The sequence below is a fragment of the Denticeps clupeoides genome, unplaced genomic scaffold (genome assembly GCF_900700375.1).
Source record: "Denticeps clupeoides unplaced genomic scaffold, fDenClu1.1, whole genome shotgun sequence".
NCBI classification, from domain to species: domain Eukaryota; kingdom Metazoa; phylum Chordata; class Actinopteri; order Clupeiformes; family Denticipitidae; genus Denticeps; species Denticeps clupeoides.
Window position 1 is genome coordinate 364,254 of NW_021630089.1, and position 20,494 is coordinate 384,747.

The 20,494-nt window shown below is 52.7% G+C and overlaps 4 protein-coding genes across 10 annotated transcripts; all 4 read right to left on the reverse strand.

Annotated features, from left to right (window-relative positions):
• Positions 1–233: 233 nt before the first annotated feature.
• LOC114783002 (serine/arginine-rich splicing factor 1B) lies at positions 234–3,928 on the reverse strand. 5 transcript variants are annotated; one of them, XM_028968664.1, is made up of 5 exons: positions 3,552–3,928; positions 2,242–2,426; positions 1,997–2,169; positions 1,296–1,888; positions 234–805 (listed from the first exon to the last, which is right to left on the reverse strand). In XM_028968664.1, exons 1-4 carry the CDS (start codon positions 3,743–3,745, stop codon positions 1,712–1,714), a joined length of 729 nt encoding a protein of 242 aa, XP_028824497.1. In that variant the 5' UTR covers positions 3,746–3,928; the 3' UTR covers positions 234–805; positions 1,296–1,711. The 5 variants fall into 5 exon arrangements, with proteins under 5 accessions (XP_028824497.1, XP_028824495.1, XP_028824496.1 ...); XM_028968662.1 differs by having other exon boundaries at positions 1,296–1,415; positions 1,685–2,169; XM_028968663.1 differs by having other exon boundaries at positions 1,685–2,169.
• Positions 3,929–4,106: 178 nt separating this feature from the next.
• On the reverse strand, positions 4,107–9,256 carry LOC114783001 (GPI transamidase component PIG-S-like). 3 transcript variants are annotated; one of them, XM_028968658.1, is made up of 12 exons: positions 9,207–9,256; positions 8,979–9,118; positions 8,339–8,450; positions 8,178–8,267; positions 7,957–8,048; positions 7,649–7,889; positions 5,897–6,039; positions 5,718–5,832; positions 5,495–5,640; positions 4,866–4,966; positions 4,571–4,781; positions 4,107–4,494 (listed from the first exon to the last, which is right to left on the reverse strand). In XM_028968658.1, exons 1-12 carry the CDS (start codon positions 9,223–9,225, stop codon positions 4,216–4,218), a joined length of 1,689 nt encoding a protein of 562 aa, XP_028824491.1. In that variant the 5' UTR covers positions 9,226–9,256; the 3' UTR covers positions 4,107–4,215. The 3 variants fall into 3 exon arrangements, with proteins under 3 accessions (XP_028824491.1, XP_028824490.1, XP_028824492.1); XM_028968657.1 differs by having other exon boundaries at positions 8,979–9,248; XM_028968659.1 differs by lacking the exon at positions 9,207–9,256 and having other exon boundaries at positions 8,346–8,450; positions 8,979–8,993.
• A 1,684-nt stretch (positions 9,257–10,940) lies between these two features.
• LOC114782991 (fructose-bisphosphate aldolase C-B) lies at positions 10,941–15,651 on the reverse strand. Its single transcript, XM_028968640.1, has 9 exons — positions 15,424–15,651; positions 14,421–14,552; positions 13,052–13,263; positions 12,933–12,987; positions 12,688–12,848; positions 12,197–12,280; positions 11,954–12,128; positions 11,672–11,871; positions 10,941–11,597 (listed from the first exon to the last, which is right to left on the reverse strand). The coding sequence occupies exons 2-9, from the start codon at positions 14,530–14,532 to the stop codon at positions 11,505–11,507; spliced, it is 1,092 nt and encodes a 363-aa protein (XP_028824473.1). The 5' UTR covers positions 14,533–14,552; positions 15,424–15,651; the 3' UTR covers positions 10,941–11,504.
• A 163-nt stretch (positions 15,652–15,814) lies between these two features.
• Positions 15,815–20,486, reverse strand: LOC114782990 (ribosomal protein S6 kinase-related protein-like). The gene is made up of 12 exons (XM_028968639.1): positions 20,328–20,486; positions 20,065–20,247; positions 19,288–19,371; positions 19,133–19,201; positions 18,859–18,928; positions 18,427–18,534; positions 17,571–17,611; positions 17,139–17,166; positions 16,786–16,875; positions 16,621–16,709; positions 16,429–16,539; positions 15,815–16,356 (listed from the first exon to the last, which is right to left on the reverse strand). Exons 1-12 carry the CDS (start codon positions 20,355–20,357, stop codon positions 16,045–16,047), a joined length of 1,215 nt encoding a protein of 404 aa, XP_028824472.1. The 5' UTR covers positions 20,358–20,486; the 3' UTR covers positions 15,815–16,044.
• Positions 20,487–20,494: the final 8 nt, after the last annotated feature.

Consider the following 20,494-nt stretch of genomic DNA (forward strand, 5'->3'; position numbering starts at 1 on the left):
CTGACAACCAGTTCCACCTTAAATACTGCTCAGTACTGTTAGTAATAGTACCGTTTTTTACTTCCACTGTTAATACTAATGCTCTAGTGCTTCTTGTACACAGCACCTTTCGGCCCAGGACAGTTTTACGTGGTTTGGTGGAGAAGCCCAGATCTTCTGATCCCAGGTCCTAGACTAACCCAACCTTCCCACCTTTAGACCAAGAGCCAAAAATGACCAAACACAAAATTCGGTGACTTTTTCATCTTTTTTTATTGTTTGTGTAGGTGGGGGCATTACTTTGCTCACATTAAATCCCTACAAGAGTAAAGAGTTTTTAATCGATTAAATGCAACTCAAAAACAAAACCCTCATAAACACAGAACACTGCCCACCCACCCACAACCAAGACCCTTCTAGTTACCAAATTCCTTATGCCGATTCCATCCTAGGAGATCGATCCAGCCTCCTGGTCCTCCTTGTTTTGCTCCATTTTAACACCAAATTAACTTTATTATAATTATAAAAAAAAAAAAAAAAAAAATCAATCGTTGGATCCCATGCACACTCCTCTGGGGTTCCATAAAAAGAAAAAATGAATTTGGGACTACAGAAGCCAATTTGAAAGTTTTTGAACTTCCTTTAACTGTGGTTTGGTGAGGGGTGGGCTGGGGTTGGGATCCTCTCCTACGGTTCCCGCTCCCGGTAATATGATCCCGCTCCTTGTATCCATCCTTATCCTAATCCTAATCCTGCTCCTGATCCTGAACTGATCCAATGATCCGGCTCCAAGGATCGGGACACAGTGAGCCCCTCCAATCCAAACCTTAGAAATACCGGCAAAATCAAAAAAATAAAGTAAAATAAATAAAAACAAAAAAAGGAGGCAACAAGTTAGAATCAGAAACTAGCAAAAATGTCTACAAATACATGTAGGAGCTGTTCACAGTTCACAGGACTGCTACCTTTTACATCTGAATGGGGGAAATGGAGGATATGGAAGCAAATTCACACGTTTTAGCTACTTTTCCAGGTAAAAATCAGTTGTCACACATTTTCCTTTTTCAACTACTGCTGCCTGGGGCTAAAAATAAATTTTGGTAGAAAAATAGGCCAAAACCATTTTACACAATAGCAAAAGCTCTGTATGGTGCACAAGCATTGCAACATTCAGACATGCATGCTTAGCAGTCGATGAACTAGTGAATGGAAATGAGAACGATGACAGCTGCGCTACACGTCTAGTTGTGCCTTTCACAGAAAAGGATCGGCCATTTTGTTGGTTTTAAGGTGACTTGAGCCACTTGCTGTCATACCATTGCCTCCTTAATTGAACTGCCTGCTCCTCCTCCTCCACAAACGCTTTATCCTAATATGAATGAACTGTGCTTCACAATCCTTTATTCCAAAGCACTTTAATCCTGCGTCTCTGATGTCTATAGAAAGACACATGAAAAGGTAAAAATAGAACAGCATTGAAAAACCAAAAACAACGTTCCCTCCCAAATTCAAACACATCAATGGCCACCTTCTCCCTTCATTAAACGAACAGAAACAGGACACGACAGAACAGAGGACGAGTACAGAGAGGGGACGGGCGGGGTCGAGTGGAGGGGAGGCGGGGATCGGGGGGAGGACCCAAAATTAACCGGCTAAAAATCAAAGTGAACATAAAACGCGGCGGGAAGTGAACGTTAGTAAGTACAGGAGAACTGGACCGTCCCGGCGGCGCTCAGGTGCGGGAGCGGGAGCGGCTGTGGCGCGGCGAGTAGCGGGGCGACCCCCGGCTGCGCCGCGGCGAGTAGCTGCGGCTGCGGCTGTTGCTGCGGCTCCGGCTGCGGGAGCGCGAGCGTCCGTAGCTGGGGCTGCGCGGTCCGTCCACCTTCACGCGGATGTAGGCCGTCTCGCCCTGCAAGGACAGCAGAGTCTTTCCGAGAAGCTGGACGGAACAAGGGAGCTCGAACCTCCTTACCTCCCACCAGCTATGCCCTGCGCGTGCCACGCCCCTCCCACCTACCTCGTGCGAGCGGAACTTAGTGTTATCCAGCTTTCGTACAGCGTAGGTCATGTCTTCCTTGCGCACAAACTCCACTACGCCGGTGCCGTCCCGGAAAACGTCGGCATAACATACATCACCTGCTTCACGCATGTGATCCTTCAAGTCCTGCCAGCTGCCGCTCGGGGGGAGTCCTGCGGGGACACGGCGGCGGGTCAGTCCCGGCACGTACGTACGCCCGGGCGGGCGGGCGCGGCGGTACCCACCTGACACGATCACCCGGTACTCCGAGCGGCGAGACGGCGGTCCGTACCGACCCCTGGGGGCTCCCGCTCCGCCCCCGGCACCACCACCACGGCCCCCACCGCGGCCGCTCCTGGGAAACTCCACCCGCAGGCGGTACCCGTCGTAGTCATAGCCATCTCGTCCGTACACGGCGTCCTCGGCATCTCTGTGGAGACAAGAAGCAACACGGCGACGTCACCGCGGTCCTCGACTACCGGACACGGCACCGCGGTCCTCGACTACCGGACACGGCGACGTCACCGCGGTCCTCGACTACCGGACACGGCACCGCGGTCCTCGAGTACCGGACACGGCGACGTCACCGCGGTCCTCGACTACCGGACACGTCACCGCGGTCCTCGACTACCGGACACGTCACCGCGGTCCTCGACTACCGGACACGGCACCGCGGTCCTCGACTACCGGACACGGCGACGTCACCGCGGTCCTCGACTACCGGACACGGCACCGCGGTCCTCGACTACCGGACACGGCACCGCGGTCCTCGACTACCGGACACGGCACCGCGGTCCTCGACTACCGGACACGGCGACGTCACCGCGGTCCTCGACTACCGGACACGGCACCGCGGTCCTCGAGTACCGGACACGGCGACGTCACCGCGGTCCTCGACTACCGGACACGTCACCGCGGTCCTCGACTACCGGACACGGCACCGCGGTCCTCGACTACCGGACACGGCGACGTCACCGCGGTCCTCGACTACCGGACACGGCACCGCGGTCCTCGAGTACCGGACACGGCGACGTCACCGCGGTCCTCGACTACCGGACACGTCACCGCGGTCCTCGAGTACCGGACACGTCACCGCGGTCCTCGAGTACCGGACACGGCGACGTCACCGCGGTCCTCGAGTACCAGACACGGCGACGTCACCGCGGTCCTCGACTACCGGACACGGCGACGTCACCGCGGTCCTCGACTACCGGACACGGCGACTTCATTTACTCCAGTTTATCAAACTACATGCTGCTTCGCAGTCGTGGAAGTCGTACGTAATAGTGGCGTTAACGTGTTCATTTAGGGCTTTTATTCATATTTAGTAAGGATCCTGTCTGGGTCATATTTTAATTTCGGGTTGTATTAGTTTATTTTTTAGTTAACCGAATTAGAAAAGCTAAATTAATGAGTTAAAATATTAGCGTTTATCATAATAATTCCAGGAACAATCGCCCAGCTGCGCTACAGTATAATAGAAGTTGCACCACTGGAATAATCAGCAGACATCTTCACACTCGCAAGGCCCCGTTTCACCGAACCTCCTCCGCACCTCGGGTCCTCGAACTCCACGAAGGCGAACGGCGGTCCTCCCCTGCGGTTTTTCAGGTCGATGTCGCGGATGGCCCCGTACTTGTAGAACACGTCCTCCACGTCCTTGGTGCGGATGTCGGGTGGCAGGTTCCCCACGTAGATCCTGCAGTCGTTGTTCCCCGCCGGGCCTCGGATCACCCCGCCGCCGGACATCTCCCCGCCGACCCAGTACCAGCCACAACACGGGAATATCACGCAGGGAACTGGCGGAAATGTCTCCTGGTCACAAGTAGCGACGAGTCGAAACTCACAAAACACAAAAAAGGAGAAACGATTCTTCCTCAAAATGGCGCCGCGGCTCCTTCCCCGCGCTGCTGACGCGCTTCTAAACAGCCTGCCGTAAAGCGGCGCCCAGAGGCGCAAACTGTCGCAAAGACGGCTCTCGTCGGACGACGGCTTTTTGCAAATAATCCGCAGGGAAAGGATTATTTTATTACTAGGATTAACTACATTTTAGAAAGCCCATTCACTTCAACGTGATATTTCGATAGCAGAGATGAAATTGAGAAGATCATTTTTTTTTAAATTAGTTTAATTTTGTAAAACGAGTCCCATAATAAATAAATGTAAACATCTGAGAAGTGGCACGGCCATCCGGTCCAGACACTGATGTGCGACATCCGTCAATCCCGCTTGGCCCGTTTCTCAGCACGATGCTGCTGCACCTCTCGAAAGATCTTCAGCAGAGACAGCAGGATGGGGACACACATGGGCAGGAACAGGGGGATGTAAATGGCAAACTTCTGGTCATCGGGGAAGTAGAGGAGATGAAGCAGCGATGGGTCAAAAAAGGCCCGTTCCGACGCGGAGATGGCCTCCCGGCTGTGCTCCAGGGCGAGGGCCAGATTCCCCGCCTCCAGCTCGGCCACCGCGGCCTGAAGCGCCGTCACGGCACTGGCCACCTGAGGGAGCGGCAGGAGGAGCGGGTGAGGAACGTCCGCGCGGCCTCAGCGTGGCGTTCCGGCCTTTTCCACTCACCTGCTGTGCGATGTTGTCGTTGATGACGATGTTGGCGATCTGATCCAGCAGCTGAGCGAGGGAGGTGATGGAGGCGCTGGCCGTGGCCACGTTCTCCACACTGCGACTCCACAGCAGCCGGTCCAGCTCCCATTCCGCCACGCCCTCCCTGCCAGCGGCCTCCAGCACGAAGCCTGGAGGAGCACCAGTCTGCTGGAAGCCCAGCATCAGCCTGTTGTGTCCACATACAGACAGCCAGTCAGTCAGTCAATACAGACTGTTCAAGAGAAGACAGCAGGTATCAAATAAAGGCCACCTGAGCTGTGACAAGAAGACGCCCATCACTCTGGACATGTCAATGGCGATGTCCACTGGGAACTGCGTGTCGTTGCCATATGCGCCATCCACGTTGTACACCTAAAAGAACCAGGACAGGAAAACACACCGGACACGTCTCAGGTCTCCTTCAGCTTCATGTGTGGTGGTCAGATCTGTGTAACGAACGATGTCCTTGTAACGTCCCCTGTCTGCAATACAGAAGTCCAGTCGGAGTGGCCTGTTCTTAGTGGCCTGACTGCTTTGTTTCGTCTCTGTGTCCAGGATTAAAAGAATTTCTTTTTACTTATTACAATTGTTAAAAACGTCCGTAGTGTTTCTCTCCTGCTTTCCTGTTCTAGACCAGGGCGTAATAATCACGTACAGTACGTCTCAATGGGCTTTGACAGGCCCTACAGTTGACACCCCGACACTTGACCCTTCTGCACACAAAAACATCTGTAGGAGGGAGAAAAAAGGTGGGAAGGAGTGATAGAGTGGTAGAGTGAGCCTGCAGTTGGCGTCAGTGAGATAAAATAAGATAAAAACGGTTCTAAGGGACTGAAGGGGAAATTGGGACAACAGCATTATCAGACCAGTTCCATGATGAGCACTGAGACGTGCTGGTACCATAATCCCTCCCCAGCGGGGGCTGTGGAAGGCGTTGGACGCCACCTCCTGCTTCTGGTCATTCCTGATGATGAGGGGCGAGTGGAGCGAGTCGGGGACGTACAGCAGGAAGTTCAGGACGGGGTTGGAGGAGGCAGCATTCGAGCCTGAGGAAGGACAGGAGAAAATATAACAAAGAACACTCAAAAGATCCCTTAAAAAGGACGTTCTTACACACACCGACCTAGTCGAGCCTCCACAGGGTTAATGACGTGTGCAAGGCTGTCCGCGCTGAGCGTGTATGCAGACGCGGAGGCATCGTAGCGCGGATTCACGCCCAGAACCGCATAGTACAAGATCTACAAGAGGAGGTGGATTAAAAAAAAGCAGGTTCCGCATCACAACTCGCCCAGAGCCGCGTACCTGCGAGTCCACGGAGAAGTTGGCGACGGGGGCCATCTTGTGCAGCAGAGGGTAGATGTAGGCGTCCAGCGCCGCCTCCACGTCCCAGTGCAGCTGGTGGTGCTTGGGGTCGGGATTCAGCAGGCTGAAGGTGATTTCATACCCTGGATAACCAGACGAAGGTCTCCTCAAACACTTCCATACCCAGCCCGTATTTACACAACACTTTCTTCTGTACGGCTTTCATGTGGTGGCCACTCCAAAACATTGACCCTGTTGTCCATAAAGGGCCGTATCATGACAATTTCACTTTGTGAGATGATTGAACATTAACACGAGTTCCCCGGCCTGTCTATGGTCCTGCCGTGGCTAGAAATGGCGGTCGGTGTAACGCGTGTTTGTTCATTATGCTTCACTGGAATTCGTCCCCTTATGGCGTATGGCGTTAGCCCCTGTTTCTCATGCTTCGCTCGCCCCGCCCCTAAAACATGATCTCCACCGAGCGTCATGGCTTCCGAACGTAAGAAGCATCGCAGTTGCGTGGTGATTGGATGTAAAAATGAGCACAAATGTATTTTTTTTAGGTCCGTCATGCGAGACTCTGAGGAACCGGTGGGTTCATTTATGTTTTTCTGGAAAAACAGACAGGACTTCCTGTCCTCGCCAAACATTGTGGTTGGTGGAAGGTGTTGATGACGTCATTTCCGTGAATTTTCCCTCAACTTCTATTGGCCGCTCTCCTCCTCATTGGCATTTAAAGCTACAGACGGTGAAGCGGTGCATCCTGGGAAATCTCATTGTGGGACTGGAACAAAGTGGATGTAATTCTGCACCAAGACTGAATTTCAGAAGGAGACTTCAGATACAGAATTAGTGGACCAACAAGACAATTTAACACGATATAAAAGCAAAAAAATATTCCATAATAGGGGACCTTTAACAGCGGCCTGCCACGCGGGAGGCTCGGGGTCCATTCCTGGCCAATGCAGCCCTGCTGTTTAATGGGGCCAGTGGTGTCCTAGCGGTTAAGGACGCGGCCCCGTAATCAGAAGGTTGCCGGTTCGAATCCCGATCCGCCAAGGTGCCACTGAGCAAAGCACCGTCCCCACACACTGCTCCCCGGGCGCCTGTCATGGTGCCCACTGCTCATCAAGGGTAAATACAGAGGTGTGCACCGTGTGCTGTGCTGCTGTGTATGACATGTGACATCACTTCACTTTACTTTAATGACTCTTACCAGCTTCAAGGCCTTTTGTTTCTACTTAGGATTTAAATGCTTATTTCATACCAACATTTACAGCGTTTACCAGACGTCCTTATCCAGAGCGACTTACAGTCAGTAGTTACAGGGACAGTCCCCCCCTGGAGACACTCAGGGTTACGTGTCCTGCTCAGGGACACGATGGTAGTAAGTGGGGTTCGAACCTGGGTCTTCTGGTTCGTAGGTGAGTGTGTTACACCACTAGGCTACTACCACCCGCCCCATTCCTGGGACACAGATGCCATCTCTTTCCTGGTTTGATGGCTGGACATGTTTTGTTCTTGTGTATGATTGTCTGAATAGATGGACAGTCTACCTCCATGAAGATTACTACGCCTTCAAACAAAGTAATGCACAATGCTGTACAAACCGTCATTATTCCCACATTTATCAAATAGAAATGATTTTGGGAATCCTAACTGATTTAATGTCAGATAGTGGGGGAAACGTCACCGTTTATACAGTGTATGTAACCATCTGGTACACCGTACACTCTTAACGTTAAACCTTACCAGGGCTGGACTTGAAAGCCCTCATGCTGTCAGCCAAGCTGTCCCTGGTGGACAGTCCTGGACGCAGCCGGTCAGTGAGGGCGGCCGTGACGTCTTGGTGGTTGAAGCTCATGGTCTGCAGCACCTGCTCCATCTGCGGGTCCAGCGCAGCGAGCACCTCCGGCAGCCCCGCCCCAACCACAGACGCCACCTGGCTTCTCAACAACGCCGTCCGGCTCCTGCCCACATACACCCGCATGTCCTGCAACAGACAAGGGTTGAAAAGCTGCGGAGACAGGAGCCTGATCCCTGGACGGCCGCAGCCTCACCTGCGGGAGCAGAGCAGAAGCCTCTGGGATGATGTAGATGACCACAGAACCACAGGATGTCTCAGTGAGCGTGTGAAGGGCGTGGTCAGCCTCTACAAGGCATAAAGATTTAGATTTACAGCAACTTTCATAAGTTCTTTAAATATTCATCATTGAAATCCATCATTTGGACCACTAGGTCCCGATCTGTGGACATCGTTCGATTGCAGTAAGAGACGGACCTGCAGCAGTGGGCTGATTCAGCGCATCCTCCTCCATGACGGTGGCCGTGCGGAACCTGGTCTCATATGTGAACTTCAGGCCGGTTTTATCTGAGGTAGAATAAAAAGCGTGAACAATCTGAACTTCAGGAGCAGCTGAGGAGCTCATCCGTCCTCCTCACCATCCACCTGCTGCTGCTGCTCACGCATCCGACTGGCTGGTACCTTCTTCTGCTGCTCGGGGCTCAAGGTTCCTCTGGCAAATACGACTTCGACCTCCACGCGGAGCTCAAGCTGCACCAGACAACAGTGTGAGGATGGAGGAGGAATAACAGCGGGCAGTGAGAACTTCTAATGCATCAGATCACTGACGTCGTCCCATACAGACGTCCCACCGCTGCTACCGTCTCATTCTTACCAACCATGGCCCCTTATACACTAGTTATCACCAGCGCACGCTCATGATGTCCTGACGTCATGAATGCATGGACCAACACTTCATAAGACTGTCAATCCAAGCTCATTATGCCTCAGTTATTTTTCCTGGGTTGTGCAAATTGAATGTGTGCATTAAAGTGACTATTCATTTATATTGTGGTGCAGGATGGGTGTTGATCATGGAGAGTAAAATGAACCCCACCAGACAGGCGGGGACTGTCCCTGCCACATATAATATATTTTAGCGACGCCTGTGCAGTTTTAGAAGGTAAGACTGAGCTTTACTGTCACTGTCAAGGGACGTTAAGAAGAGGAATAGAACTTTAATAACATACTGTCTGTGCTCGACATTTTATATCTTGTAGTGTCGCTTGACCGTGTCACCTGCAGCGCCTCCAGCTCGCTGATCCGCGCCGCGGGCAGCCAGGCCCGGTACGTCTCCGTCGTCTTCCACCAGAGAGGGATCCCCGCGGCGATCACCAGCGCGGCGATGGCGACGGCGGCCGAGCGGCCGCGCTGCTTCTCTGGGTCGGAGAGAACAGGCCGGACTTTCATTCCGCTCTGCGGCCGCGGAGACCGGCGGCGACGAGGAAGAATGAAAAGGAAACTCACCCACTTCCACCGCGGCCATCGCGAATGAAACGACGGCCACAGACTTCCGGTCCGTCTTGGCCGCTGACCAATCAGAAGCTGCGTTAGGAAACGCTGTCCAATCACAAGTAGGGGGGCGGGAGTTCGCGGATGCCGCGCAGTCATTGGTTGGAATGTCCTCAGCAGGACAGGGGGACTGTCCCCGTCACAGTGGTGGCCTAGCGGGTAAGGAAACTGTCACCAATGGTGATGGTTAAATAAAGAGGACACGTTTCAATCACACTTCACTTTCACTGCTGATTATAATGCGCAGTTCATCTCTCCACAACTGTCTGTGTGCTGTTATTTACTTAGTTCAAAATGGGTTTATAGTCTTTCAACTTCCAGACTTTGACCATATTCCTCCACCGACCTCGAGCTGTATAATTACAGTTATATTAACACAGCTTACCCATCAACACAAAGCATGGATCATACTTGGTGCATGATATTCATATAATTCATGATACAGCGATGTATTGTTTATTGTGCGTTTGCCATTTTAGCCTCTGTGTACTTGTATGGTGAGATATCGGTATCGGTATTTCATTAAAAAAATGTTATTTTAAAATGCCCTAAAACGTCTGTTTTTACTTATTAAAAGCAGAGGACATATTTTGCTGTGCGGTGTTTCACCAATCAGACCTGTCTGGTAGTGACCATATGGAAGGACTCTCAGACCATGAGAAACAACATTTCGGTTTGATGAGACAAAGATTGAACTCTTTGGTGTGAATGCCAGGTGTCACGTTCGGAGGAAACAAGGCCAATACCATCCCTACAGTGAAGCATGGTGGTGTCAGCATCATGCTGTGGAACTGGGAGACTAGTCAGGATAGAGGGAACGATGTCTGCAGCAATGTACAGAGACGTCCTAAAGCACTCTTGAACTGAGACTGGGGGGACAGAACGCAGCCAAGATATGAAAGGAGTGGCTTCAGGACAACTCTGTGTACGTCCCCGAGTGGCCCCACCAGAGCCCAGACTTGGTTCTCTGGAGAGATCATAAAATGGCTGCACCGACACTTCACATCCAACCTGATGGGGCTTGAGAGGTGCAGCAGAGAGGAATGGGTGAACCAGGATAAAAAGTGAAGTGAAAGTCATTGTGAAACACTGTAGCGCAGCACACAGTGAAATGTGTCCTCTGTATTTAACCATCACCCTGAGTGAGCAATGGGCACCATGACAGGCACCCGGAGGGGTCGCCTCCTTAACCACTAGGCCACCCCGCCCCACTTAATCGGTGTGCTCGCGGCATCATATTCAAAAAGACTTGAGGTTGTAATTGCTGCCAAAGGTGAATCAACAGTTTTGAGCAAAGGCTGTGAAAACTTTATACATTTCAGTTGTCAGGTTTTTTATTTTTAATAAATTTGCCAAACCGCAAGAACTTTTTTCACATTGAGATTATGGGGTGTTGTATGTAATTCAGGGGATTTTTTTTTTTTTTTATCCATATTGTTATAAGGCTGTAAAACAACATAATGTGGAAAAGGTGCTAGAAGCCATAATATGGTTTTCACCGTGGGGTTCAGTGAAGTTCTTACATTGAGCCTGGAGGTGGTCTCTAAAGCAGGTCTCTTATTGCTTATTCGCTGCTCTTCTCTAATGCAGCATTTTTAAACCTCATGGTTTTCAGTATTACATTTTGTGGTTTCAGACCCAGACATGGTAAATAATTAAAATAAATAAATAAATAAATCAATACACCAATCACGTTATCATCAACATTTTTAATTTTGTCATTTTAGATTGAACTAAGACTCAAAGTCCTTATAGAACACAGTCACAAACATCAACACTGCAGCAGGTCGACCCCACAGGGCCCAGCTTGGTCCAATACAGCCAACAGTCACTCAGATCAGGGGGACTGGGCCCTCGGGTGGGGCAGGGATTTGGGGAGCACAGAGACGAAGCGTCACACAGATCTACACGACTGCACATTTAGGGTGTAGATGTAGACACACACACATATATATATTTTTTCCCTATTTAACCATTATAAATGTACAGAACACAGCGCACACACAACCAGCAAAATCCATCATTGCGAGGGTGAAACGCCCCAACATTTCTTTACGAGTGAGCAAGTGGGAGGAAATACCGAGTGCAACGGGGGCGCAGTGGTCCATCAGCTCCTGTCCAGCGATGCTATAAACTGCTAGATATTCGGAATCGGTTTATGACTATTATTAGTGGGTCATTCCAAGACACTAAAGTACAGAGGACAGAGCAGGCGTGTGACATGAGCGGTGACTCGTGGTTGGAGGAATGCTCTCAGTAGGCGTGGTTGGCCACGTACAGGGACTTCCCTGCCGCGCCGCTGCCGCCCTTGGAGACGTACTTGCCCTGTGATGCCAGTCCGTTGGCCTGTTGAAGGGACAGAAGGTACGTTAGTCTGCGGCGTGCAGGGCGGGGCCGAGCGCCGGTCCCGGCGTCCTCACCTCAGCGCGCTTGACGAACTCCTCAGTGGCTGCCTTCTCGTTGGCCTTCTCCCCACGCCACGCGCCGAGGGCGGAGGCCTGGAGGGCGCGGCCGTAGGAGAACGTCAGAGCCCACGGTTTGGGCAGGGGGCAGATGTTAATGGCGTTCAGGTTGATTGAGGCTTCCTCCTCGCTCTGGCCTCCAGACAGGAAGGTCACACCTGAGAAGAAAACACCTGGCTGAGGACCTGACACCAACACGGGAAGCAATCGTGAAGCAACGGCAGCATTCAACCGTCCAACCTGGGACCGCAGGCGGGACAGTGCGCCGTAGAGCGGTCACTGTCGCCATGGCGATCTCCTCATTACTGAATTTGGTGGGGCAAGCGTGGCCCGGAGTCACCATGTTGGGTTTCAACAGAGTCCCCTCCAGGTAGACGTGGTGGTCAGACAGGGCCTTGTAGCAGGCAGCCAAAACCTGGGGGGGACAGGGGGTTCAAAACCGCGTCTCCAGACCAGGACACACGTTCCACGTCTCCTGCTCACCTTCTCAGTAACGTACTGGCAGCGCCGGAGGTCGTGCTCTCCGTCCGGCAGGATCTCGGGCTCCACGATGGGAACGATGCCGTTCTGCACAGAGAGACAGGCTGGTGTCACGCTCCACATAGACAAGACCAGGGAGTAGCCTAGCGGGTAACACACTCGCCTACGAACCAGAAGATCCAGGTTCGAACCCCACTTACTACCATCGCGTCCCTGAGCAGGACACTTAACCCTGAGTGTCTCCAGGGGGGGACTGTCCCTGTAACTACTGGGTGGTAGTAGCCTAGCGTGTAACAAACTCGTCTATGAACCAGAAGACCCAGGTTCAAACCCCACTTACTACCATCGTGTCCCTGAGCAGGACACTTAACCCTGAGTGTCTCCAGGGGGGGACTGTCCCTGTAACTACTGGTTGTAAGGCGCTCTGGATAAGGGCGTCTGGTAAATGCTGTAAATGTAAATGTAATGTTGTGTAGATGCAGAGGCAGCGACACCTGCTGGCAGATGCTGGCGTAGCGCGCCAACACGTTGGCGTTCTCCATGATGGCAAGCTCAGAGGGCGTGGTCTCAGAGATCTTCAGCACAGAGCGCCACTTCGCAAAGTCGGCCCCGTCCTTCTTATACTGGGCACAGCGTTCCGAGAGGCCGTCCAGCCCTACACACACACACACACACACAGGTCAGTTTCATGCCACCGGCGGCCATGAAAAGACGGGAAGCGCCGCGTAGCCCCACTCACCCTGGGTGGTGGTCTCACCGTTGGTTCCTGCCAGTGGAACCACACCTTTATCCACCTGAAAGCACAGAGCAGCTTTAACAGGGAACCCGGCCGCGGGCCGCGCCTACACGTCTACGTACCTTGATGCCCACAACAATGCCGCGGTCCTTGATGAGTTTGGCGAAGTTGGTGCCGTCATCGGTGGACTGGTACAGGGTCTCGTGGAAGAAGATGACCCCACCGATGCAGCTGTCAATGCGCTGGTCAGCAGTGAAGAGGAGCTGGCGGTACAGACGCCGGTTTTCCTCAGTGTTTTCCACACCGATGGGGTTCAGCCGCTTTGCCATACTTCCTGTTGTACACACACACACACACACACACACAATCAGTCTGCAGAAACAGCTCTATGGTTCATCAGCACTGACAGGAGTGGCTGAGTTAAGTTATTTACCAGACGCCCTCATCCAGAGCGACTTACAACGTGCGTCCATGTCACCATGGATGAAGTGGTCAGTTCTGGTTCACTAGGACCCCCAACTATGAATACAACCTTTTTATTCACTCTGTTCTAGTTTCTATACAGAAGTCAGACAAGAAGAAGGTCACAAGTTCATCTAAATCTTCTCTAAAGAGGAAGGTCTTGAGCTGCCGTGTGAAAACGCTCATCCGATCTTTAAAAACCTTCCTTTTCAGGAAATACTGAAACAGGGAAATTACGGAAATTAAGTCACTCTGGATAAGAGCGTCTGTCTAACGCTGTTGATGGACAGATTTTCCACATATTAATTAATTGTACAAACATCCTCTGCTACTTTACTCGTCCGGGGCAGCAGTGGCCTAGTGGTTAAGGAAGCAGCCCCGTAATCAGAAGGTTGCCGGTTCGAATCCCGATCCGCCAAGGGGCCACTGAGCAAAGCACCGTCCCCACACACTGCTCCCCGGGCGCCTGTCATGGCTGCCCACTGCTCACTCAGGGTGATGGGATAAATGCAGAGGACACATTTCACTGTGTGCACCGTGTGCTGTGCTGCTGTGTAACACATGTGACCATCACTTCACTTTCAAAAGGAGAATTTTTAATACAATTAATGAAGGCCCATCTGACTTAATTTATAGTTAAACCAGGCAGCCAGGTCATTCATGTCCGACTCATCAACAGTAACATTTCTTAATAAAGACACATAAGGCACATTTACTGCAGCAAAATTAGAGGAGGGGCTTATAAATACACTATAAATGTGGGTGTGGTAGTAGCCTAGTGGGTAACACACTCGCCTATGAACCAGAAGACCCAGGTTCAAACCCCACTAACTACCATCATGTCCCTGAGCAAGACACTTAACCCTGAGTGTCTCCAGGGGGGGACTGTCCCTGTAACTCCTGACTGTAAGTCAGTCTGGATAAGGGCGTCTGGTAAATACTGTAAATGTGAATGCCTAATTGTTGCCAAGTGTCCTGCATTCACACCACTAGGGGGACCGAACCCCAGCAGATGCGAGCAGCACTGACCGGTGGACTCGTCTGCAGCCAGGATGCCTTTTCCTGGAGCCACGATGCGCTGGGCGATCTCCTGGAGCTCCTTCTTCTGCTCGGAGCTCAGAGCGGGGTACTGGTGCGTCATCCTGGTAGCGGGTGTAGAGCCTGGGAGAGACGGGATCAGGTGATAAATCGGTGACAGCGTTCTGAAGCGGTTACCATGGAGAGGAACTCGGGCATAAAATCCTCCATTCTGCACATTCAATCAGGTTACGTAACAGCAGGGACAACAGCCCCTCCCACTTCACCACATCTACCGTCACCATGGTGATTAATGGGGGAGGGACTCATGAGCTCAGTAACCAATCATGGATGTTCGGAGGCCTTCAATAGGCCTCTGTGAGAAGCGCCTGTTCAGCATTAGTGTTCCGTTCACGCTCCAAATCTCCTCTCAGGAAGCATCAGACCAGGATCTGTTCACCACAGGCTCAAAATCACCCTGTGCGAACTACGTGCGTGGATATACGCGTAGGTGCGTACCGAGATGGACGCGTACGTGCGTGCGTGCGTTTGTGGGGACATGGACGCGTACGTGCGTGAGTTTGTGGGGACATGGACGCGTACGTGCGTGCGTTTGTGGGACATGGACATGGACGTGTACGTGCGTACCGAGATGGACGCGTACGGACGGACGTGCGTGTGCGTCACATCGTCCATCCGCAGCCCAACGGAACTCGCGCTGCCGCACGTAGGCACCGCGCGTGTCACCGTGACGTCACACGGCAGGAGAGGAAACACGAGAAGAGATAATAAAAAGCCCACACTGTACACCAGTACACGCTTTTAATAAACACACGGTGCGGAAGTGATGGCGATTCTGACTAACGGAAGTGCGAACATGAGCCGCGTGACCATCACCACCAGAGAACGGTACACGGATCCCCGCCCCCAGACACTTAAACCCACTAATTCCACAAGATATTTAAAATATGACCCGTCGTTACCGAGACGCGGACAGTTACGGTTCCCGTCTTACCTGCGGAAGAGGAGTTGAAGGCGGCGACCTGTTCAGCTGCTGAGCGTCACGTCTCGCGTTTCAATGCCGCATCGCAACGTGACGACTTATAAAACCACCCACACGGGGCGGGGCTTTGCAATCCAACCCTCCCACTGGGCGGGGCCTGCAACTGTTCCCAGCCCAGTCTTCTCCCCGGGGAGGGCGGAGCGTGTGAAGCACAAGGGGCGGGGACTCACGCCAAATCCCACCCACCGCGAAGACGTTCCCTCCCTCCGCACGTCCACCATTACAGCCTCCGTCCCCGCGACTGATCTGAGATCGGTCAGGCGGAGCTGCTCCTGGATCAGCTGGACAGCCTCCCTTAATCTGAAATAAGGTCGCGACCTTCAGGCCGCCCTGAGTCACGGCGCCATATCACACATTTATTCTGGCAGTAGAGACACGGTTTAATGGAGGACATTTCCAGGGGGAGTGAGAAGATAACACTTCATTAAGGAGGGACTACTCCATGGATTCTAATACTTGAGTGTTTCCTGTCCTTCTGTCCATCACTTTCGCAGTCACGTGTTGGTCAGACAGTAAAAACAGCGTGAAAATGAAGGAAGTACATATCTATAAGCAACTTGAAGTGAGGATTTTTCATACGAACACCTCCCTTTTGTTGGGTGGGGCGCGGGCTGGGGGCAGGAGGCGCTTCTGAATGAGAAGCTGGCCGGGGTCCGTCCCGGAAGGGGAACCCTGCAGGAGGTCGCAGTCGAAGCCGCTGAAGGCCAGCGAGGACAGGCCTCGGCGCGCTCTCTCTGGCCGGTCCGGCCGCTGCTTCAGCTCCAAGATCCGCTGCATGGGCGTCTTCTGCAGCAGGTGACAGTCGAACGGGGTTCCCAGGAAGAAGGTCTGGCGCTGGAAGCGCTCCAGCGTCCGCAGCCTCCGCGTGGGGGTCTTGCACATCAGCTGTGGGGTCACACATCACATGAGGGGACAGCCTGCTGGACGTACGTACGTACGTGCGCTCGATCTTCTCACCTCAGCCAGCAGCAGCGAGAACGCAGGCGAGAAAGACGGCGGCATCTCATACGGGCAGCGGCGCACCTGCCGCAGCATGCTGCAGTGGTCCGGCTCCGGGGCCACGGGGAACTGGAGAGGACGCACACACAGGCACTTCAGCTCGGTCGGTCACGCGTTTCACCGGGGGGGGACGGGGGACGGGGACGTCACCTTTCCGGTGGCCAGCGCGAACAGCAGGATGCCCAGGGACCACCAGTCGGCAGCGTGGCTGTAGGGTCCGCCGCCGAGCACCTCCGGGGCTGCACACAGACACCGCCATCAGAACAGCGTTCTTCTCATACCCACGACGCATCGCGGTGGCCACGCCCTGCTCACCCATGTACTGGATGGTTCCACAGATGGTGAACGCTCGGCCCCCGCGCTCCAACCGCCGCGACAGCCCGAAATCGGCCAGGCGCAGGTGGCCTGAGGACACATGGTACTGTAATTAACTAGATTCCTACATATACATATTATTATTAGTACTGTAATAGTCATGATGCATATTTTACATGAGTTGCCGGGAGCATTGCTGTAAGAACTAAATGAGCATATAAAATATTTCATTTTGAAGCAGCGTAGCGGCACAAACTCTTCCTGGTGGGCGGAGGGGTGCGGCTGTTCCGGAATGTTCCGTCACTTTATTACACACACTGCCCCCTTGTGGTTGTCCCTGACACAGCTTTTACCTTCATCTGTTAAGAGGACATTCTCCATCTGGAAAGAAATCAAAGGCATAATCATCAAAACTAATCCGGCAGCATTAGTTACACAGACGTCCTGGCGTAATAAAAATATTCTTTATACTTCTTGATTAAGTTATTGATGGGTGTGAGAAAAGGTGAGATTTGCGAGTGGGAGGCTGGATTATAGAGAAATAATGCGGTCATGTTTCAGGCTTGATCTGAACCTCATTATGATTAGTGATCAGCACAGCACACGGTGAAACGTTGTCCTCTGTATTTAACCATCACCCTTGGTGAGCAGTGGGCACCGTCCCCACACGCTGCTCCCTGGGCGCCTGTCATGGTGCCCACTGTCACCAAGGGTGATACAGAGGACACGTTTCACCGTGTGCTGTGCTGCAGTGTCTCACAATGACAATCACCTCACTTTCTCACCTTCACATCTCGATGAATGATTCCAAAATCATGCAGAAACCCTGCAGACAAAAAACATTAATTCATTCACATGTTGCACAGTCATGCTCTTGAAGACCTTTTATGAGTCTGTGGTGGCCTCAGCCATCTTTTCTGGTGTGGTCTGCTGGGGCAGCAGCATCTCTGCTGGGGACAGGAAGAGACTGAACAGGCTGATCCAGAGGACCAGCTCTGTTCTAGGATGCCTTCTGGACCCAGTAGAGGTGGTGAGTGACAGGAGAATGGTGGCTAAGCTACCATCCCTGCTGGACAACATCTCCCACCCCATGCAGGACACCCTGACAAGACTGAGCCTTCAGTGGCAGGCTGCTGCACCCACGATGTGGGATGAGAGATTGAGAAGGTCCTGCAAACCGCTGTCAGACTCTACAACAGCTGACCACACAAACACACACATCAGTCCACCATCTCCATCTTATGTGTAAATTTACCCACTCTGTACATGTAAAACCTCCCAAATATATATTTTATTTTTACAACTCACATTCACGGATTTTTCTTCTATTCTAGGACTGTTTACATTTCCAGTATTTACCAGACGTCCTTATCCAGAGCGACTTACAGTCAGTAGTTACAGGGACAGTCCCCCCCTGAAGACACTCAGGGTTAAGTGTCTTGCTCAGGGACACGATGGTAGTAAGTGGGTCCATAGGCGAGTGTGTTACACGCTAGGCTACTACACACAATCTTATATTATAGTGGACATCGTGTCTGTGCTATTTTTTTTTGTTGCTGCTCTTATCGGTCCACTTCCTGCCGTGACTAATAAAAGATCATCTTATCTTATCAAACAGAGCTGGACTTCAGAGGGACTCACCCAGAGCCGAGCCCAATTCTGCTCCAAACACCTTCACCACATCCTCCCCGAAGCGGCCACTCATCATCCAGTACGTGTACAGGTCTCCGGTGCTGCAGTAGTCACACACTGCAAGAGGGGGACACGTGGACAACTAGCAACACACACCCAGCAGGAACTCCTGCAACACACACGTTCTACCAAACCACATACACCAACGGGTGTGGCCCGAGGAGCAGGAGGGTCAGTGAGGAGGACACATGCCTTCAGGAGCTCGATGGGTTACAGGCTTCAGAAAAGCACAGAATGTACGGACTTTCATGGCTTATTCGGGCCCGTGCTGGTGCTGTACGAGCTTTGCCCGGTTCCAACACCATCCAGCCTGCCGCCATGGGCCGGGAGAGGGTGGGGTGGGCAGGGGGGAGTCGGGGGGATCTAGTCCGAGAGACTCACTAATGTACAGATGGCGCTGCGTCTGCCAGCAGTCCTGCAGGTTGTGAACGAACGGGTGACGGACCTGCCGCTGGAACGCAAGAGTCGGGGAGACACACATCGTCACCTGGCGGCCAGGTGCCACCGTCACGCCACACCGGTGACACGAACCCCCTTTCTGCTAAGACTCATGTGATGATTGCTGTTGTGGACGTGGCCCTTCAGCACTAGAAGCCGGCACCTCCAGTAACATCTAAAAGCAGCGTCCGTGTGAATATGTGGGTGAAGGACCCACCTGGACGATCACCTCTTCTTTAGACTGCTCCAGCACGCCGAGTCGCAGGATCTCCGACTTGGGAATGACCTGGAAACGGCAATCAAACACACACACACACACACACACTGCTGCACAGAGCTTCACTGGGAGCACCTGCACCACCTGGCCTTTACCTTCACAGCGTAGGTTCTCTCCCTGGCCTTGTCCTTCACCTTCAGTATGGGACCAAACGAGCCCTTGGCGATGAAGCCCAGAACCTGGAGGAAGAGGACACACGGCGGTCAGAAAAAAGGGGACAGTGGTGGCCTAGCGGTTAAAGAAGTGGCCCTGTGATCAGAAGGTTTAAAAAGTATTTCAGACAAGTCTAACACTAACACACTAACACACACACACACACACATAAATACATTAATTCATCCAGCACTTAACAAGTTCCTAGAATGTTCTGTTCCTGACAAGTTCGGCCTTATCAGGGCTCTTAGTTTTATAAACTCAAAATCTATAGAAACCGAATGAGAACTGCTGGTGTCCTCTTGTAAGTCGCTTTGGATAAAAGCGTCTGCCAAATAAAGTAAAGTAAAGTAAAGTAAAGTAAAGTAAAGGTTGCCTCCTGAACCGCCAAGGTGCCACTGAGGTGCCACTGAGCAAAGTACCGTCCCCACACACTGCTCCCCGGGCGCCTGTCATGGTGCCCACTGCTCACTCAGGGTGATGGTTAAATACAGAGGACACATTTCACTGTGTGCACCGTGTGCTGTGCTGCTGTGCATCACATGTGACAATCACTTCACTTCACACGCTGCTTCCCAGGCGCCTGTCATGGTGCCCACTGTCACCAAGGGTGATGGTTAAATACAGAGGACACGTTTCGTGTGCTGTGCTGCAGAGTATCACAATGACGATCACGTCACTTTCTAGAAAAAAACAATCACTTTCTTGAGACGCCGTACCTGCAGCTGCTGGTGTCCCGGGACGTTCCTGTGGGGGAACTCGGGCAGGAACATGCAGATGAAGGCCGGCAGGTTCCACTCCACCCGCAGCTTCTCCGCTCCGGGCGCGTCTCCATCCTCGATCATCCGCCGCGATCCGGAGAGGAGGCGGCGGCGCCACCCGGAGGCGCCGCGGAGCCGCGGCTGGACGGGCAGAGAGGACCACGTGACCGCTGCTGCTTCTGGTGATGGATCGAGTAGATCCGCAGTAATTACGGACTCACCTTTTCAGCTTTGCTGCCATAGGCTCCCATCACACTGGGTTCAGCCGCCGGACGTCGTCCATGTCGCCCGAACCGGGTCGGAACCTGCGCGGCGATGACGTAGCGGCGCAGGATTTAAAGCAGAATAATCCCCAGGAGCTGAGCCCCGCCCACTTACGCCGCAGCCA